At 34.4% G+C, this 21,180-nt stretch overlaps 1 protein-coding gene and 1 long non-coding RNA gene across 2 annotated transcripts in view; one reads left to right on the top strand and one right to left on the bottom strand.

Moving 5' to 3' along the window:
- The window catches only part of SMARCA5 (SNF2 related chromatin remodeling ATPase 5), a 33,967-nt gene that overhangs the window by 11,224 nt on the left and 1,563 nt on the right, over window positions 1–21,180 (top strand). Inside the window, exons 5-23 of the mRNA XM_074377934.1 lie at window positions 1,498–1,598; window positions 2,385–2,564; window positions 3,666–3,821; window positions 3,920–4,051; window positions 6,092–6,160; window positions 7,510–7,619; window positions 8,832–9,058; window positions 10,561–10,682; window positions 10,766–10,918; window positions 12,331–12,463; window positions 14,522–14,670; window positions 14,868–14,987; window positions 15,707–15,817; window positions 16,110–16,223; window positions 16,427–16,549; window positions 17,263–17,395; window positions 17,998–18,116; window positions 18,512–18,724; window positions 20,582–20,689. Coding sequence (XP_074234035.1) covers window positions 1,498–1,598; window positions 2,385–2,564; window positions 3,666–3,821; window positions 3,920–4,051; window positions 6,092–6,160; window positions 7,510–7,619; window positions 8,832–9,058; window positions 10,561–10,682; window positions 10,766–10,918; window positions 12,331–12,463; window positions 14,522–14,670; window positions 14,868–14,987; window positions 15,707–15,817; window positions 16,110–16,223; window positions 16,427–16,549; window positions 17,263–17,395; window positions 17,998–18,116; window positions 18,512–18,724; window positions 20,582–20,689 — 2,573 coding nt within the window. The remainder of the gene's footprint in view (window positions 1–1,497; window positions 1,599–2,384; window positions 2,565–3,665; window positions 3,822–3,919; window positions 4,052–6,091; window positions 6,161–7,509; window positions 7,620–8,831; window positions 9,059–10,560; window positions 10,683–10,765; window positions 10,919–12,330; window positions 12,464–14,521; window positions 14,671–14,867; window positions 14,988–15,706; window positions 15,818–16,109; window positions 16,224–16,426; window positions 16,550–17,262; window positions 17,396–17,997; window positions 18,117–18,511; window positions 18,725–20,581; window positions 20,690–21,180) is intronic.
- On the bottom strand, window positions 7–18,026 carry LOC141579737 (uncharacterized). Its single transcript, XR_012511606.1, has 3 exons — window positions 17,953–18,026; window positions 3,350–3,433; window positions 7–1,362 (listed from the first exon to the last, which is right to left on the bottom strand). It is a non-coding gene; the product is annotated as an uncharacterized LOC141579737 (long non-coding RNA).

Genomic DNA, 21,180 nt, shown 5'->3' with positions numbered 1-21,180 from the left:
TACGTTATATGTATTTAATTACTTGATTTTTTGAAAATCCCCTTTTGAGACATCCTTTAGTTACTGTTTTGGATTTGTCTTGGCTGCTAGCTTATAAAGGGAAATTTTAATAGTCTTTTGAAGTTTATTGTGAAATGAACAAGATTTTTTTGGATGGAAATTATTGTATATTAGTATGATAGTAGTGCTATATTTCAAAGGAGTGTGAAATGCCATTGTGTTTATTGTTGCCCAAATGTACATGCAAGACTAGGCTTTTGCTTTATATTTGCCCCAGATAAGAAAACTATTGTGTAAAAAAAGGTACTTCATGAAGACTTTCCTTTACTTACCTCCTGATTTTGTATTTGTTTTAAATTTTTTCCCCAAATGTACTTGTTATTAATGGTTTTCCAAAAGAAAACCTGGTTTTAACCAGGTTTAAGTTTTACCTACAAAAAAATCTTGATTGTCTGGTGGCACATTTGTCTTTACTGAAGCCTAGCATTTTTTCTTTCCAACCTCCTTTCTCTGTTTCACTTGATGACAAGTTTCTGTGAGCACAGTGGTTGTGAGCAAAAAAATTCACAATGGTCAATATAGGACATAATTTTGGATTTGTTATTTAATTAACTGAAACCTTGAACTCTTAGCAAACTACTTCAGAGAAGACAGGATCTGGTTAGAAATTCAGCAGTCTGTTTAAAGTGTGTACCTTCAGATTTTTTTGGCTGCAGAGTACCCAGTTTCCATTTCTTCATGAAGCTAGAGGCCAGAGCCAGATAGCTGGTATAAGGGGGAGGAAAGGAAATTTGAATTATTTTGGGTTACCTCTTACATTCCTACACTGTAACTGGTTTTCCCAGCATTGATTAGCTTTTCATCCCAAAGCAGTGTTTTTGAAAAGGGGATGGAATATAGAATGTCCTTTTTTTTTAAGTTGAGTTTATTGTGATCCATATACTCAGTAATTATTCTGGGATGGAGAATACTACAGTAAACCCTGAAAGAGAGATTGTCTCTCCTTATAGGACCTGTTGGTAAAGTAACTTGTAGAAGGGTAAAAGAAAAACAATCTCTTAATTCGTTTCCCCTTTATTAGGAGGAAAACAGTCCCCAGAGAACCTCTGTTTGGGTCATCAGAGAAGTTGAAGATGCTTGGCTAGAAACACTTGGAGTAACATTAAAAAAGGGAATAAAGAGGCCAAAGAGTCTCTAGGAGCAATAAATGGGGGACAGGAAATGAGTGATGTGGGGTACTCTGATGCCTACAGTCATGTTTCCTGTACTCTGTTGTCTTCCATATCCATCTGCTCCTCCTCCACTAGGCCATAGCAGCTACCTCTAGTGCCTTGGAACTTGGAGAATTCCCATTCTTAAAACCTAGTATAGAAAGTAAAGTCAGAATTAGCATATGTGTGTAAGGCTAAGTTAAACCTCTGAGAATCAAATGAATGGGGCTGCCCACATGTATTTCTTGTCTTTAAAATGTACACTTGATTTTTCTTTTGTTCCTAGATGTAAAATGGGGTAAACTGAGAGATTATCAGGTCCGAGGATTAAACTGGCTCATTTCTTTGTACGAGAACGGCATCAATGGTATCCTTGCAGATGAAATGGTATGTGTTTGGTAGCTTTTTAGAAAAAAAATTTTTTTGTGTGATTTAAAACCTTGTATATCATGAGATTTATAAAGGTTAAGGCTTATAACATATAGTTTTATTGATTATATTCTAAAACTGTTAGCAAACTAATCTTCTGTCAGACTGGAGTAAGCTCACTTTAGTTGCCTAAGCGTGATCTGTACTTAATTATTATTTATGAAAGTGTAATAAATTAAAAGTTGATACATTTTGAGAAACTTGCCTTTGGTTGACTTTTGTAATATGATTTAGCCATCTCCCCCCACTTCTGTAAAACACAGGTAGGGTCAGTTGAATGTCATCAATAAATATTTTCTCCATGATGGTAGCTTGTACAGTTCTATCTCATAAAACGTTATATCTTGTTTACTACTTACTAGTTATGTAGTATTCACTACATAAGTTTCACTACATAACTTTAAGTTTCCCTGTAACTATAGTGCTAAAACAATTGCTTGGAGAAAGTATGAAGTCTAAAGAAATAGGTTTCAATTCTAGCTCTGCTGGGTGACCTTGGAAAAGTCAATTCAAACATCTGGGCCTTACAGAGATGGTAGTAGTACCTCCTTCAAAAAACATTCAAAGACATCTTATGAAAGTTAAATGACATAACACTCATAGTCTTGACACGTAGCAAGTTCTCACCATTTTGTTAGCTATACACGTAGCTTTTCTTTAAAATGTTTCTGTATATTCAGGAAGTATAAATATAGAAGTCTGTTTTATTTTTGTTTTTCATTGCTTTGTGGTTAATTCTTTTAGGGCCTGGGAAAGACTCTTCAAACAATTTCTCTTCTTGGGTACATGAAACACTATAGAAACATTCCTGGTCCTCATATGGTTTTGGTTCCTAAGTCTACCCTACACAACTGGATGAGTGAATTCAAGAGATGGGTACCAACACTTAGATCTGTTTGTTTAATAGGAGATAAAGACCAAAGAGTAAGTTTCTCATATTTCATTACATTTTTGGTATTAAAAGAATTTGATTTTAGGTTTGGGGGTGGGGTTAACTAGAGGAGGGATAAGAGAAAGGGTCCAGTAATAAACAGTCTTCACAAATATGTTAACTTGTTGGTTAAGACTCATACTGGGGAAAAGGAATTGTAGACTATAGAAAGCTGTAAGAGTATAGTTCATTTTTCCTGCTTTTTGGGGATGGTTATAAAATAAAAGGCTGTGTTCCCATTCTAGAAGTATTTTCTTACTTTAAGGGAAGTTTTGAGTTTGTGAGGTGGTTGGAAGTTTGAGACGCCAGATTTTTAGATTGTTGTGTATAATGGTTGTAGTCACAGAATAGTAATTTGTAATGGTAAATAGTAAAAATAATTAGTAATTTGGTGGGTTGATATGATACCTCTTGAAATCAGTCAAAATATTGTCAATTGTCACATTCTTTTTAGAAGATACAGAAATAACAATGACACTTAAGAATATAAAGTTAGATTTTAAAATGTACTTGTACTGTATTGAAAGATTTTTAAATGTACTCATACAGTATGTGACTGTACATAATTTCATTTTCCCTTCATTCAGCTATCAGTGATGATTCTAGGTTTCTTTTCTCCCTTTATAGATACTTTGGGTATTTTAAGTTACCAAATTGCTTTTTTTTGCTTCGAAACTCAATTTTTAAACTAGTCTTTGCTTTAGTTTCCTCACCTGTAAAATGAGATAATAGCAATGTCTTACTAGATCTGTAAACATGAAAGGAATGAAATGCTTACTGCAAATTAGCCTTTAGTCCGTAATATCTTCACGTCAGAAAACTATCCTTTGCCTAGACAGCTGTGTCATACGAATTTCAGCACCTAGGGGAATCAAGGAAGGAAGACATTTAAGAATTAGTCTATTGAATTTTGCCAGTTACTTTTTACACATACGATTACTGAAGTTAATTTGAGCTGGTTCTCACTGCTTGCATACCATAGCTATAACTCAATTTCTTTTTAATATTCTCATCCCTTTTACATTGAATTATATCCTTGTCATTAGTAAAATTTAATGTATTTAAATGTATTTTTTTTCCCTCTTGCTACACAGGCTGCTTTTGTCAGAGACGTTTTACTACCAGGAGAATGGGATGTATGTGTAACATCTTATGAAATGCTTATTAAAGAGAAATCTGTTTTCAAAAAATTTAATTGGAGGTACTTAGTTATAGATGAAGCTCACAGGATCAAAAATGAAAAATCTAAGGTAATTTGATATTTAGATGTGAAAATCATTTGTGCCTTCATTTAGAATTTGATCAATATGCAGAATATTCATTCTAATGATGAATTTGTTTCTTTCAGTTGTCAGAAATAGTGAGGGAATTCAAGACTACAAATAGGCTATTATTAACTGGAACACCTCTTCAAAACAACTTGCATGAGCTTTGGTCACTCCTTAATTTTTTGTTGCCAGATGTTTTCAATTCAGCTGATGTGAGTATTTCTTATTATTTTCTGGTTGAGATAATAATAGTTTATTTAATACTATACATTTTTTGTAATAGAATTGGCCTACTTCAGAAAAACAAACGAACTCAGAAAAAGAGGTCAGATTTGTGGCGGAGGCAGAGGGTGGAGAGAAGGGGTATTGGATGAAGGCAGTCAAAATGTACAAAGTTTATTGTACTTGCTTATCTTCCAGTTATAAGAGAAATAAGTACTAGAGGTGTAATGTACAGCATGATAAATGTAATTAACACTGCTGTATGTAATATATGAAAGTTAAGAGAATAAATCCTAAGAGTTCATTACAAGGGAAATTTTTTATTTCTTTTATTTTGTATCTGTGAGAGGATGGGTGTTCACTAAACATTGGGTAATCATTTCATGATGTGTAAGTCAAATCATTGTGCTGTACACCTTAAACTTGTATGTGCTGTACAACAATTTATCTTAATGAAACTAGGAGAAGAAAAAAAGAATTGGCCTGCCTTTAAGCACTGCTTGAGATGATAATTTATTTTTCACACTTTCAGGTAGTTATCCTAGTGTAATCTACCAGGTTTAGTATGCGTTCTGACAGTTTACTTTTGTGCCTTTCAATTTTAATCTCATTTTATAAATCATGGTTTGTTCTCTCTAGAATGTCATAGATTCCCATTCTTCTTTGATGGTCATGTTGGCCTGACATTGTTTCAGTGGCTCTAGGTGGACTGCTTATGTTCTTAAGGTGGTGATCAGGGTAGTCCCCAGGTGAATTTGTATACTTCATGTTGCCTGTGTTTTAGGTCCCCAGGGATGGCCTCTCCCCAAGATGGCCTTCAAGTTTGGTGAAATCTGTCTAGCCATTCTTTTTTATGGTCCAGCAAAGATAGAACCTAATCTTTACCTTCGATAAATTATTTCCAGTGATAGAAATGGTTAATTAGCTATTTGACCTATTGATTGTACTTAGGAATATAATATGTATTATGTTGAGAGTCTGTGCTGTTCGTAATTTCAGTTTTTTGTTGGACTCGAGTTCATTTTTGAACCTTTGCTCCCGTTGTTGTAGTGTGTGTGTGGCTTTGAAGAGCGTATTCCAGTAAGTTCCAAAAAGGTGTTAATTTTGCCTTGTTATGTTATGTTAAGGATCATTTTTAAGAGTAGAGAAATTTGTGTTCTTGAAAGACATTTAATCAGTGTCTGCAAGCTACTTTATTTCTGCTTTTACGTATTTTTTTTTGAGATAATTTCTTACATTGACACTTGTATTTGTTTAATACTTACTGTTAAAGCTTTGTTTTGATTAACACATGAATTCTAAGATTATGTTTACTAACAAAGCAAATACAGTTGACCCTTGAACAACACAAGTTTGAACTAGACAGGTCCATTTACATGTAGATTTTTTTTTTTCATTAGTAAATACTACAGTACTGTGTGATCTGCAGTTGGAGGACTGACTAAATTATAGGTGGATTTTCAGCTGCGTGGAGTGTTGGTGCTCCTAACCTCTGCATTGTTAAAGGGTCGGCTGCATATAATTAATACGCTAAAGAAGTAAGGATAGGGAAACTGTCCTTGTTCATATCCTACCCAAATACAGTAAAATGCTGGTAATCTCAATTTCACTTTTAGTAGGTTTAATTAAAAATGACATTGCTCTGGAAACTTTGTATTTGAGTAGTGTGAGTGATCTTCGAGAATAAACTGAAGTGATTTTAATGTTTAAGCTTTTCTGAAACTGAAGGATTTTTTTTTTAAGAATATTGATTTTCTAATTCTATAAATCTTGATTTCCAACTGTTTTCTTTTCTCTCTGAAACTTGTCACCTTGACTTTTTTTGAGAAAAATGTTTAGGAGGTAACATGATTCTCAAACTAGTTCTAAAATTAATTGCTGACAGCACACGTGAAAAATAAGGAATTGAACTAAATGATTTTTGCCTTTCATTAATTTTAGAAATCATTGTTACATGCTATATAACTAGCATAATAGGGTATTTGTAGCTAATATTATCTCTGATCTTAATATATTTTTTGTTAATCTAGGACTTTGATTCCTGGTTTGATACGAACAATTGCCTTGGGGATCAAAAGCTAGTTGAAAGGCTTCATATGGTAAGTATTTTGGAGTAGGGTTAAAGAGCATGTTTCTAATGGGAAAAAAATTATACAGTTTTAAGTTAGTGGATTATTTTTCTGTTTACAAAAAACAGTGGCTTTGATCTGTTTGAATCCTGCCCACATAACTGCTTGATTTTCTGATGGGGGGAGTGGGTAATGTATGGCAGTTTTGCCTTAGAACCTGGGGTGGAATCCTAACTTACTGAAGGGAAAAAGTAATCCCTTAGGGTTAAAAAAAAAAAAAAAAGTTCAGTGGGGGAAAGAAGAGTTACATAAGGACTTAAAACAGACAAGTTTTTAAAGCTTATTTCCATTTACATCCCATAGAAGAATCTAACAGGTATTCTGAAAGGCTAAAGAGCTCTCTGTTGTTCTTAAATCCAGTAACTATAAAAGCAGCTGCAAATAGTGCATTGTAAGTAGAGTTGACATGTTTTTACTGTGAAATATGGCTTTGTTCCTTCCTATGAAGATTCACAAGTAGAAGTTGGTAGGAAGATAGAAATTTCTCTTAACAGACCCCAGATTATGATACTCTGGCCAGCGAGATAAAGCATGTAAGCATGACATACAAGGTCTTTCATGACCTAACTTGGGGTTTAATATGTTTGTGATGATTGTATTTTTATAAGCTAGTATAAATAGAACAAATAAAAGGATATCTTTAGCTTTATAGATACAATGTTGTGTAAAAGAAACCAGATATAAATGGCCAAAAACTGTATGAGTCTATATAACATTCAAAACAGGCAAAATTAGTTTATGATGTTACAAAATACAAATATTGCTTACCTGTGTGGAGAAAAAAGGGGATCGTCACTGAGAAGGTTACAGAACGATTTATGGGATGTTCTATTTAGGAGATGGTTACATGAGTATGTTTACTTAATTAAAATGTATTGAACTGTATAGTCATGATTTGTGTACTTTATGTTTGGTGTATTTCCATAAGAAAAAGATAGTACATTTAAAGACTATAACCATGAAGACATCTTAATGTGGACCTAGCCATTTCTAAGCAATCTTAGTCTACATTCAGGTAACTAGTTTTAATCCTGAAAGGCTGTGAATGTTGAAAATACCATCTTTAAAATGTGCTATTTTAATATTTTATGAACTATATCAAGTATATAGTTATATATATTGAATAAATAATCATCCTAATATTACTCTTCAGAAAATCAGTAATAATAAATTACACATTTGGAATGGAGAAGTCTAAGAACCATTTGATACTCAGGCAGATAAATTTCTTTTCTATGTATTTAATAGACAATTTTGAGATCCTGAAATGCTGCTTTATTACAGATAAGGTCACCTCCATTTCTTTTTGCTCTTTTAAGGTTTTGCGTCCATTCCTCCTTCGTCGAATTAAGGCTGATGTTGAAAAGAGCTTGCCTCCAAAGAAGGAAGTAAAAATCTATGTGGGGCTCAGCAAAATGCAAAGGGAATGGTATGTTCTGAGATATTTTTGAAATCACTCTTGATTCTTTGCTAACTTTGGTTTATATTTTGTTTGCCTAATTTGTGTTTTCAAGGAATTCCATTTGATGGATTGAACTCAGTCTAAATTGAAAGAACAAGGTACCTAGTTTTCAGAGGAGGGGAATAAGTAGCTATCCTGTTCTTTACTGGTTATACAACATCTCAATTATATTCAGTTCCATACTTAATACTGATAAGTATTTGCAAGGGGCTGGAGTTGTTGATCAGAGGACAGGAAGGATATACGGCAAAGAAATGGGCATGTATCTGGGAAAGGGATGACCATCCGAAATGTCCTCAAAACTTTTGAAAGGTTTTTATAGGGTAGGAAAGATGTTAGGCTTGTCCTGTATGGCTCTCAAATATAGAATTAAGACGAGTCAATGCTGAGGAGAGAAATCTTTTTTAGTTATAAAACATTGGTGAACTTAGTATCAGTTAGAATTGTGATGGAAAGGTCTGACTTGTGCCCTGTAATTCGAATTGTTAAGCATAAATGGCTTAGGTTATTTAAGTTATTTTGCTCAGAGGATTCTAGGTCCTGAAACTTTGGTGTTTAGACAGATTGCTTTTTCTTTTAGGATAATATCTAACTTCTTAGTATACACTCAAGGCTTTTTATAATCCAGCCTTAGCTTAACTGCCCCACTACCCTATGCGCTTTTACTTATATTTAAATCTCATTGTATTCATCTTATTTTCATCATCATGCCTTATACTCTCATGATTTTTTTCTGTCCTTAGATCTTAATGTCCTTACCCAGATGCTACACTAGTTACATTGAATAATAATGGAATAGTGGTACTCTTCTGTCGGAAAAGACTACAAATTAAAATTATGTTTAGAACTTACGTTTAAGTTTTGCTTTATTACTTATAAATGTTGTATCATACTGTTTCATTCTGTTTCAATTTATCCCAAGGAGATTAATTTAATTTGGGGGAACCTCAAGGCCCAAAGCATGAAATGTGAACGTTAGAACATGGGGGCAAGAAAGAAAAACAGAAGAAAAAAGAAAGAGGTTATAGGTGATAGACACCCAACCACACCTTAGAAATTGATGGGTTGTTTCTTACAGGTATTTTTGGGTTGAGATGGGGAAGGGGATTAAGTATGTGAAGTGGCAAGGACTGGTCTGGGAACATTTGAGCCCTCTGAAAATGTTTTTCTTTTCAATAGGTACACTCGGATATTAATGAAGGATATAGATATACTCAACTCTGCAGGGAAGATGGACAAAATGAGGTTATTGAACATTCTCATGCAGTTGAGGAAGTGCTGTAATCATCCATATCTCTTTGATGGAGCTGAACCTGGTCCACCTTATACAACGGACATGCATCTAGTTACCAACAGTGGCAAAATGGTGGTGTTAGACAAACTGCTCCCTAAATTAAAAGAACAAGGTACCTATGTTACTGGTATCAGATGGAGAAGTGATAGAAGCTGTTTTAAGATTCTGATGTTAAAATGAGCGAGTGTTGCACAATGAAATGACTACTCTGGTACATTTAAAAACTTTTGTCCATTATATGAGCTCCACTTGTCCCCCAATTTTAAGCCTTACAACTTTTAGAAAGTGATTGGTTGTTAGGGCGGCCACACTCCCTGGATTTTGGGGAAGAGTTTTCATTTTATACATGCTTTCCCAGAAACATCAACTTCTTGTTATAAAATGCCGAGGATGCTCTTTCTACCCATACGCAGTTCCCAGAGCCTTTGAGAGACGGTGGTGTGTTCACGGTAGTTTATTTATAATGTGCTGGGGTTTTATATGAAATTAAGTATGTGTACAGATACTTAAATCACAGAAGTATGGAGAGAATTCAGTATGAGGCCAGCTTTAGCAATTATAAACTCATGGCAAAACTTGTTTTCATCCATACTGTTTACCTGCTTTTTTCCTCCCAGATTATTTTGAACCAAATCCCAGATATCAAGGCATTTCATACACAAATTATTCGTTCTGTAATATGAAGTATACAGTCAGGTTTTAAATTTCTCCATTTGTGTATCTTGGTCTATGAAAATTGTACCAGTAGATAAATCTCCTCTAGGATATTGACTTTTGAAAACATTGTAGGAGTTGTCAATGAATTGGAATACTGTTCTTTCCCCTTTTTATACCGTGGTTTTTTTTGAAATGTATTTTCTAAAATACTATACTTGAAAACTAATTGAAGAAATTGAATATGTGGGGAGGAGTGGCAAGAACTTGGTAGGAGACTGCTGACCATCTGTTTGCAGTTAGGATATGGGAAGGTGGGACAAGAGCAGATTACTGGCCTCAGCTTTTAAGACAAGATAATTTCATACTCATTATTTTTCAAAATGATCCCTTTGTCTTCATTCATCCTGCTGAAGGCATTATGCAGCTGACTGAAGAAATGGAAGGCAGTGGAGTAATTTGAGTCATGGCATAAGTGAAGGATGATCATTTGTAGATGTGAGGCACAGTTATGGTCCTTCCATGTGGAATGGGTCTTCAGGATTGGACCGAGACCAGGGTATATTGGGTGTGTGTTGTGGGTTATGTGGGGCCATCCACAGGAAAGAGTTGTTGTGGTAGAAGGTTATTTTTAAGTAAATGGGATAAAAAGATAATGATTCTCTCAGCCTTTGGAATGGCAAGACCTCCCAGACCAGAGGCAAATGCTCTTTTCTGTTTCCCTTCGTGTGTTAAATAAGTTCTGCCCTTTCCTATTTGTGCCATGACGGGAAGCATGTGAGGAGCGACTGATTTGTATCATAAATATTGTACAGTTTGTTTTCTTATAACCAACTAGGTAACCTGGAACTAAGGGGTAATTGGTTAGTCTTGGTTTTGAATATATAACCTTAAATTTTGAATATATTTATTTTTTTACTTTTGAAGCTTCTGATAATGGGCTGTTGAATTTGCCAACAGGTTCACGAGTCCTAATCTTTAGTCAGATGACAAGAGTATTGGATATTTTGGAAGATTACTGCATGTGGAGAAATTATGAGTACTGTAGATTGGATGGGCAGACACCCCATGATGAGAGACAAGTGAGTAACATCTGAGGAGGGGAGATTTAAAAACTATCAGATAAAATACTTTTCTGACATTGAAAAAAATTTTATGTTTACAGGAGTCCATCAATGCATACAATGAGCCAAACAGCACAAAGTTTGTTTTCATGTTAAGCACACGTGCTGGTGGTCTTGGCATCAATCTTGCTACTGCTGATGTAGTAATTTTGTATGACTCAGATTGGAATCCCCAAGTAGATCTTCAGGCTATGGTAAGAGAGAAAACAAATAAATATATTCTGTGCTTAACATGTTTTAGTTAGACTAAGCTAATAAATGGTCTATAAATGTCAGTGACTTAATCCAGTAGAATTTTATTTTCTCTGACCTAATAGTTCAGTAAAAGTATTTTGCTGGTGATCTTCGATCTAAATCAGGGGATTTCCATCTTACAGCTTTGGCGTATCGTTAGAGTCCTGTTGTGTCCCCTGTATCCTGTTAGCAGAAAGGGGAGGAGAGAAAGCTGAGGATTGCCAGGGCTTTTTTTATGGGTCAGAACTGAAAGTGTCCTCACATTCATAGATCAGCACTCTGTCATAGCATAACTGACTGCAAGGGAACTGGTCAAGGATAGTACAGTTGTGTCCTAGGAGGAAACAGGTTTGGTGAGCTACTAACTTGCCTGTCTACATTAGATGCTTAAAATTTAGGCCCATGTGTGGGAGTATCTTGTTCAGATAAGATTATTCTTATGTTGAGAAAATTTATGACCTGTAAATTAATATGAAAATTTACAATTTCTTAAGTTTAATACTGCTAGTAACTTGGCCATATTATAAATCCAGCTGTTACATCTTTGGTGTTGGTCAGTTTCATGCTGTGACTCTTTGCAAGAGTGGCTGGGGAAAACTGATCAATTAGAAACGGGGATGCTTTGTAGGAATGTCTTTTGTGACCTCGCCAGGAGTTAAACAAAATGGAATTCAAATTAATTTGACTATTTGTATGTAGTGGTGTACTGCTTAAAGACTAGGATTTTTATATTGTTTGTGGAGTTTGGTATTCGTGTCACTTCTTTCCCTAATAGCAATGAAAATTTAGATTTGATTTAGGTAGGAAAACATTTTAAATTTAAATCTAAGAAAAAGGATTTTTAAAACACTTTTTTTAGAATAGCTTTTTTTTTTTTTTTTTTTTTAATTCATTGATTTTTTTAGTGGAGGTAGGTAGTTAGGTTTACTTATTTGTTTTTGGAGGAGGTACCCAGGACCTTGTGTATGCTAAGCATGTGCTCTACCACGTGAGCTATACCCTCCCCTCTAAAAACCTTTTTTATCATCAAACTTAAAAATTATAATTTTTGTGTTGCCTAGAGATGTTATGTGTATTTTTTCTCAATATAACATAGTAAAATGAATATGGTACTTTCTCACATATTGAGCAACTCTGATGTTTTCTATGCCTCCTTAAAGTTTTTACTGTGAAATAACCAATTAATTTGATTGAAACTGAGAAACTTTGAGAATTTAAGAAATGTTAATGGAGTATAAATCTATTTTAGTTTTTTTTTTACATATTTAAAAGTTTTAAATTTGAGAATATTTAAATTTTCTCAGTGTACACATTCAGATGTTACTTACTGTGAATTTTTAACTATATTCAAAATAACATGATTGTTTCCTAGGACCGAGCCCATAGAATTGGACAGACCAAGACTGTCAGAGTGTTCCGCTTCATAACTGATAACACAGTAGAAGAAAGAATAGTGGAACGTGCTGAGATGAAACTCAGGCTGGATTCAATAGTCATTCAACAAGGTGAGCTGTAGGACTTTAAAATTTTTCCAAGTTGGATTGATAATTTTTTTTCCCTGGATTTTTTTTAGGAGATTCTTATTATTAAACATGTATTAAATCAAGCTGTCAGCCAACAATTTTATATTCCAGACTAATGTAAGCTTCAGTTTTGCTAAGCAGATGGGTTTGGGCTCAACAAGGTTGAAATTTGAATATTGACTCCGCTAGTTAACTCTGAGCCTGTGTCTTCATCTATTAAGTGGGGAGAACTTCTGTTTGGGATTTTTAAGGATTAAAGGGGCGATAATGTATATAAAATAGCCAGCATTCAGTGTAGTGCATGTTAAATAGAGCTGTGGTGAGTATGATTTACATGTACTAACACTCTGTTGATTACTCTGGGTGATAATGAAGAGATAAAAATAAAACCATTCTTTTTTCTGGTCTGCAACTGTTTAGTGAGCACCAGCTGCCAGGCACTGTTTTAGTGCTGAAAATACATTGGTGACTGAAACTAACCAATATTCTTACTTTAAAGTATAATTTAGTGAGAGCGAGACACAGAATAAACACTTACGTAAATAGGGCTAGATGGTGAGAGATTTTATTTTAGATTAACTGAAGGGAACTTCAAGTTGTTATGCCGTATCAGCTTTCAAGACATTTTTGTTTTCATGAAGGAAGCTTAATGTTGCTGATGGGATATATAAAATAGGAAAAATGGGGCGGTGGGGTACCAAAAACCTCAATAACCTCAGGCCCACATCATAGGATTCTTTTCTTTGCCAGTTGCATCGTGACCAGAGGTATTTTAGCTGTCTATAAAGCTAAGAGATATAAATTGTACATGGATAATTCTATTTGTGTGTCTTAGTTTTGTCAACCAGTTTCTTAATTTCCTTGTAAGGGAGGAAATGTTACATTTCTTTGATCTCTCATAATGCCAACCATAGAGTTAGCTGGGTGTCTGTATACGTAAAGACAATAAATGACTGCTTATTAGTTTTTGTTATTAATTGCTTAACATAGAGGGCCTACTTTGTACCAAGCAATGTGCTAAATATTTAAATATTGGATATTACCTTCTTTGGTCTTCATGCCAGCTTGAGGTTGGCATCTGAGTTAGAGGCAGGTCACTTGTCTGCTGTTTATACATCTAGAAGGTGACTCATCCAGGGGATCAAGAGGTCATTACAGTGAGATATTTAATTAGGAAAGTTTCTGGGGACTTTTGGGGCCTGCTAAACAGTGAGGTTTCTCACAAGTGATGTAATGGCTGGTTTCCGTACTCCCCCTGCCCACATATATGCCAGTCAAATAGCAAGCCCTGGGTGCATGCCTCTGTGTTACTGTTTTGTGGGCTAAGGGACATAATTAAAAATACAAGAATATACACAAGTACTTTTTGTCTGAAAAACTCCCTTCATGTCCAACAGGGAAGTAATTTCTGTAAGCCTAAGAACATTTTAAAGCAGTGGGATAGCTTTTAAGAAACATGTTCTTTGGATATATCCTAACTTTGAAAGTTGGATATTTGGTGGTGCATCCCATTAGGGATCCAAAACCATGATACAAGTATTTAGGATCTGAGAAAACAACTTACATCTTTATCCAGTCATCACAAGTTGGTTGAAGTAGAAAAATTGAAATATATGTCAGTGGCTCTTGAAGTTTGGCAATATGAAGGATTTTGTACTTTACTCTTCTAAGTAGAAAAAAGTTGATTTGGGAGTATTAGTAATAACACTAATATGTTTCTGCTTATCAGAAAATTACCAGACTTTTAGTTTTTTATTCTGATTTTCAAATATCCCGAATTACTATTTATTCTCCTCATATAAGAATATATTTTATTAAGATGATATTTAGTAGGCTAAATTAATATAAGCTTTAGAAATAATTCAAGGTTTACAATTTAGAATTTGGCATTTTATGCAAAAAATGAAAATTATCAGATGTGAATAAACAAATGATTGATGTTTGAGGCAAAATTACATGGTATTACATGTAGCATTCAAAATTCCAAGTTTCCAGGAAACTAAAGTTCGATTAACATGACACAATAACATCTTTTTTCAGGAAGACTTGTGGATCAGAATCTGAACAAAATTGGGAAAGACGAAATGCTTCAAATGATAAGGCACGGGGCAACGCATGTATTTGCTTCAAAAGAAAGTGAGATTACTGATGAAGATATTGATGGTATTTTGGAAAGAGGAGCAAAGAAGGTAAGGTGCAGATTAAATGATGTTTTTAATATATAAAATATTTTAATCCAGGACTGAGGAAATAGTTATGTGAGTTATAGATAATATTTCTTCCACAGACAGAAGTTTTTATGTACTGTGAAGCCTAATTTGTTTTGACTACAGTTCCCATGCTTTTTAAATTCTCAATCTAAGGGGATGTTTCTCCTGTTTCTTAGACCGCAGAGATGAATGAAAAGCTCTCCAAGATGGGTGAAAGCTCACTTAGAAATTTTACGATGGATACAGAGTCGAGTGTGTATAACTTCGAAGGAGAAGATTATAGGGAAAAACAAAAGGTAATTTAGAAAGAGGTTTTGGTTAACTCAATTGAAGACTTTATTTTACTTGAAATTTGGAATTTAAATGTTAGGTCTGATTCCTTGTCTCAAACAGCAGTCATTTCTGTTTACTCACATCTAAATCATTTTCATTTTTGTGTTAAATTGAATGCCAAATTTTCAGTTGGTAAACTCTGAAACTTTTTAAAAGTGTATGTATACTGTTACAGTGAAATATATTGTTGCGGTGATTATAGTATTTTGGGATACTTGAAAAACAGAATTGGCTGGTAATAACTAAAGGGAAGAATGTAATTTCATAAGTAATACTTGCTATCTGATAGATTAATTTAGAAAATACCTACAGGTTAGAAGAAAAAAATAATTCTACCCAATGATTTGCCTTTTAACGTTTAGACATGTATGTCCTCTGAATTTTTTCTAGGCTATATATATATACATTTGTCCAAATTTGGGTTGTAGCATACTTTCTGTACCTTTTTTCCCACCCAGTTATCATTAATTTGGTCAAAAAATGCTGAATGCCTGTGCTGTTCATTAGACACCATCCTGTGTGTTTAATCGCATAGTCCCTAGCCTCATAGAGCTTGATTTTATCTGCATCTCTGCACTTATAAATAGCAGTTGTAGCGACGTACATATTAGGAGTGACATTCGTGTAAGATTCTTGACTATATAGTAAAAGTTGGTGATTGGAGCTGTTTCCCATGTGCTAGATTGCATTCACAGAGTGGATTGAACCACCTAAACGAGAAAGAAAAGCCAACTATGCTGTTGATGCCTATTTCAGGGAAGCTCTCCGTGTCAGTGAACCTAAAGCACCCAAGGTGAGTTGAGCACAGAAGTATCTGAAAGTATTGGAAGTGTAGACTCCTTTTCTTGCATCAGACTGAGAATTAGATCTTGTGTGTTTCTTATAGTGTACTCTTCAGCTGTTGTTAATTTTCTAAAAGTTCATTTTGAAGGTATGCATTTAAAATGATTAATGTTTGTTCAGTTTTAGTGGAAGGTACATACAGTTTGGAGGATTCACTGTTGTGGTTTATAGAACAAAGGAAATATTATAGATTGAAAGTAGAATAGTTTCTTTCTTTACCAACAGTACTATTTTTTCTTTAGGCTCCTCGACCTCCAAAACAGCCCAATGTTCAGGATTTCCAGTTCTTTCCTCCACGTCTATTTGAATTATTGGAAAAAGAAATTCTCTATTACAGAAAAACTATCGGGTACAAGGTAACAGAAATAATACGTTGCTCATTACTAATCTGGTGTGTTTTTAACTTAAGGAAAAAGTGCCAGATATCAGTATATTTTCTTTCATGATTGGATTAAAACTTGTGAAAAGTCATGTAGTTGATTAAGAGTTTAGTTCATCACATATACTTCCTAAAATATATTGATTGATGGCATAGAAAAAAATATATATGTATTTTTAGGTGCCTCGAAATCCTGACCTTCCAAATGCAGCACAGGCACAGAAAGAAGAACAGCTTAAAATTGATGAAGCTGAACCCCTTAATGATGAAGAGTTAGAGGAAAAAGAGAAGCTTCTAACACAGGTATAGCCTTTAATCAACACAGAATTTGTCATGGTTATTTTCTAAGGTTCCATGTTAGGTTGTGTTGGGATATACAAAGGAAGTTCAGGTTTTTGCTTTCAGAAATGGATTAAATGGAGATGATGAGGCCTGGGCATATGGGTATGTGCTATATTTTGATTGTCATTAGTTGAGGTGGTTGAGAAGGTTATAGATTTACACCAGCCTTGGTAGAGTGGGTATCTTTTTGATCACCTTTCTCCCAGTTTTACTTTCCTGTGAATCTTCTATATTGCTACTAAGTTATTACTCTCAATTACACATTTCTGCTTGGTACTTTAACAAGGTGTTTCAGAATCTGGCCTTAACATACCTTTAAAGCTTTATTTTCCTTCTATTTTCCCACTTGCTCCTTAATCTGCGTTCATTCCTTCTGGCAAACTTCTACTCCTTGAAAGCTCGGCAAAAATGTCACCTTCTCATGTGGCATTCTTCACTCTCCCACTCAGATTCAGTTGTGTTGCTATCTAACAATATATGCTGTATTGTTAAAAGTGTACGTCTGTGTGTACACATCTATGTACATGAGAAGCTATCTCTTTAAAGGAACTTAAAAAAAAAACTGGGAGCAACTGAAAACTTTCTGTAATACCTAGCAGCACTGGTAGTTTATTAGCTTTCTTCCTCAAGTTCAGAGTGCTGTGGTTATATATTTTGTTTTCTTCACTTTGAAGGGATTTACTAATTGGAATAAGAGAGATTTTAACCAGTTTATCAAAGCTAATGAGAAGTGGGGCCGTGATGATATTGAAAATATAGCAAGGGAAGTAGAAGGGAAAACTCCAGAAGAAGTCATTGAATACTCAGGTAATTCATCTACTATTTTAATAGGTATAAGAATGTTCTCAAGTTTTTGGAGAGCTGTTGCAAAGTTCAGACTTCCTTACTCTGAATTATGTTTTGATAAGCTAAATTTTGCCTCAGCCTAGTCCCTTGTTTTATTTTGTGTTTTTTAAAAACTGAGAAAATCTCCCCTTCTTTAAAATGGCATCATTATTTTTTTTTAATCCTGTAACCAAGGAAATAAGAGCAGGTCACTGAATAATCGTGCTTTCATTTTTATTTCATTGCTCTTTATAACTTTTCAAGTATTACGTGTTTCTGTGTTTCCTGAAGTCATCTGGGTTGTCAAGTGGATGTACAGTTGTGCTGTGATGAGTCTACTTAGAACTTCAGAATAGTGGAAAATTAAAAGTTGGGAGATCATCCTTAAATCATCCAGCTCATCTTACTTTTGTATAGTTAAGGAAACTAAGAAGTAACTATGTGACTTATTTACTAGTATTAGATGTAAGGGAAATGGAATCATTTCTTAATCCTTAGCCAATAAAAGATTAGAGCAATTATAATAACAAGTTACTTACATTTCTTCCCTTCTTCCACCTATCCCCTCTGCCCAACTTTTACAGCTGTGTTCTGGGAACGATGCAATGAGCTGCAGGACATAGAGAAGATTATGGCTCAGATTGAAAGGGGAGAAGCAAGAATTCAAAGAAGAATTAGTATCAAAAAAGCACTTGACACAAAGGTACTTTGAATAGTAATATGGTAGTAAAGTAACTTCTATCTGTAAATATGAGAGTTAAAATAACTTTTAAAAAGGAAAAGAAATGATTTAAAATTAAAATTTCCTTCAGACAGCAACGTCCAAGCATTACAGGTACTCTCAGCACTTCAGTTGCCGTGTCCGGGTCCGTCACTGTAACTAGCTCTTTGCTGCGTAGTGTCAGAAAGTCTCAGTGTTTCTTTTCAAAACAGTAAAGACTAGAGTATTTTCAGGACAAAGGTTATAATAGACGTGCTTTAGATAGAAAATTGGTTTGGAATACAGCATTTATAGCTAACTTTACTAAAGCTGAATTTAAAATATAGATTACACGGGATTTGTATTTTATGTAATATACATAATCTGATTTTTCATAGATTGGACGGTACAAAGCACCTTTTCATCAGCTGAGAATATCTTATGGTACCAACAAAGGGAAAAACTATACTGAAGAAGAGGATCGTTTTCTGATCTGTATGCTTCACAAGCTTGGATTCGACAAAGAAAATGTTTATGATGAATTGCGACAGTGTATTCGCAACTCGCCTCAGTTCAGATTTGACTGGTTTCTAAAGTCCAGGACTGCTATGGTGAGTATTTGTGGCCTTTTTGAATAATGTAGCAAATAGTTCAAAGTATATTGTTTAATGTTCTTCAAGATACCTAAAACTTTTCTTAAGAAACTATTCACGTCCACATAAAAACCTAAAATTATAGGTAACATAAGAGTGTTTGGTTCCATCGTTTAATAGCACATCTTTTAACATCACTGTGTATGATAGGGCTAGTTTTTTATGTTAACTTTAATCAGGTTCCAAATAGGAGGAAATGTCACTGTCAGTTTCAATTTCTGAATATGATGGTCTTAATTTTAAAATTTGACTTTCGGTTTTGTAAAAAGAGGACTTGCATTTAGGTGTCTGCCCATCAGAATCCCGAGCCTAACTTAATGTAGTAAAACACTGTACTGATTTCGTGCTAGGTTTTGTTTTTATTCCCAATATCGAACTGTTTCTGATAAGCAAGTTACATTTCTAATGACCTAAAATTTAAAGTTAAAATTCAGAAAAGTTTAGCTTTGAATTGCTCTTTTCTTACATACTTTATCACCTTTGACCTTTTAGCTTTATCTTGTGTTCTTCAGGATGATAATGCCAAAAAAAAAAATTCGGTAGTCTTAATTTTGAGATATACTGAGACAGCAAAGTTTAAACAACTTTATAGTAAGATTTCCCTCTGTATTTAAAATACACTGTCATTCTTCACAATGGGGCCGTAGGGCACAAACTTTAAATATTTGACCACTGATAAACAACGGAGGCTACTGTTTTATGAAACCTTAGGGAAGACAGATTCAGTTGCTGTAAGCTCTCATGTCTTTTTAAGTAGGAACAATTCATATAGTTAGTAAGAGTGATTTTGTAGTGAGTGAAGCAAGATGCAGCGCTACGTTGACTTACAGGTATAATACCACCGCCCAGGAGCTGGTATTATTTCCCAACATGTTTCGTGTTAAGGCGCACATAAGAACTGGTAACATGTGTTTAGCCCCTGGATAAACAACTGAGCCATAATCCTCACCTGAGAACCAAGAAGAGTCATACCCCAGCATATCTGTAACATGTTCTGGCACGTGTGTCTCAGTTTACCTGTTAAAGGAAATACAGAACTTTAGTATACTGCCTTCTCTCTGGACTTACTGTTGCAAATATCTAAACGTTATGTGGTTGTATTCTATACAATAACATTTCAAAATGATTTTGTTGCGATTATTTGTGTAGTAATGCCACTTAGGACAAGGATAAAACCAGTTTTACTCAGTAAGGACCCAGCAGTGATACAAATGGACTTCTTTTCTTCAAGATTATTTACTGTTTCCACACTACACTCAGATCCTTTTGGAGCCTGTATAGGTTGCTGGAGAGAGAGGAGCTGGAACTCACCATAAGTTTTTATGATTTTTTTTCCACGAGTGGAAAGGCGGCATGTGGTGCATCGACTACCATAATTCTACTGGTCATGCTTTTAAGGGAAAGATTATATGTACCTCTACTAAAGTTTTAGTTGATTTTGACCCTCAACTATGTACACTGTTAAGTTCTGTATGTACGTGGTGGTGGTTCTCAGGCGTAGACACTAAGTAGCAGGATTGCTTTTATTAAGAGATGTTCATTTTCAGTGCTTCAGTTCCTAAGTGAAGGAAGGATTTATGAAGAATACTCAACAGTATGGCCTTAAATAATGAAGTGAAAAATTTACGAATACTTTATCCTAACCTGGATTGTATATGAAAAAAATTTATAATGCAAAAGGAACTAATAATTATCTATTCAGGTGTATGTAAGTGATATTACGCTATAAAAACATCTTTGTTTTGAAGTTGAAATCATGAAAACTTGTATTTTCTATCTGTAAGTTTACCATGTAAATTAATGTTTATAACTCAGGAGCTCCAAAGGAGGTGTAACACCTTAATTACCTTGATTGAAAGAGAAAACATGGAACTAGAAGAAAAGGAGAAGGCAGAGAAAAAGAAAAGAGGACCAAAACCTTCAGTAAGTACTCAGGAAAATGTAAACATTTTCCTGGAGAACTTTTTTTTCAAGAATTTGAACATTACTTGGCATAATGAACACACTATTGATGTGTTAAGTCTTTTTTTTAGTAAATAGTATGGCCTTAAATTGCTGAGAAAGTATAATAATCAATGCAGCTGATTGCATTGTGGGGGGAAATCACATTATGATGGTAGCTGACAATGCAGGGATTTGTGGGAGCCTGGGAGTTCTGTCTCATCAGTGCCAAGAGCTTAAGCTTGCCTTTCAGAATACAAGTTATAATTTTAGAATATGTAAAGAAATCTTAAGAAAGCAGTGGCCTTTACAGCCTTTACTGTTGACTTCTAAGTTTTGATTTATTGCCCCAGTAATATCTTAGCAATATGAAAGCAAAAATTGAGCAAAAAGTCACTTTGTTATTTAACAATTTATGAAGTCATGAGTAAATGAGTATCTGTGGGTAACGTCTGGTATTTATGTAACCTCAC

This window comes from Camelus bactrianus, chromosome 2, assembly GCF_048773025.1.
Source record: "Camelus bactrianus isolate YW-2024 breed Bactrian camel chromosome 2, ASM4877302v1, whole genome shotgun sequence".
Lineage (NCBI taxonomy): Eukaryota > Metazoa > Chordata > Mammalia > Artiodactyla > Camelidae > Camelus > Camelus bactrianus.
This window is presented reverse-complemented; position numbering and strand designations above follow the sequence as displayed.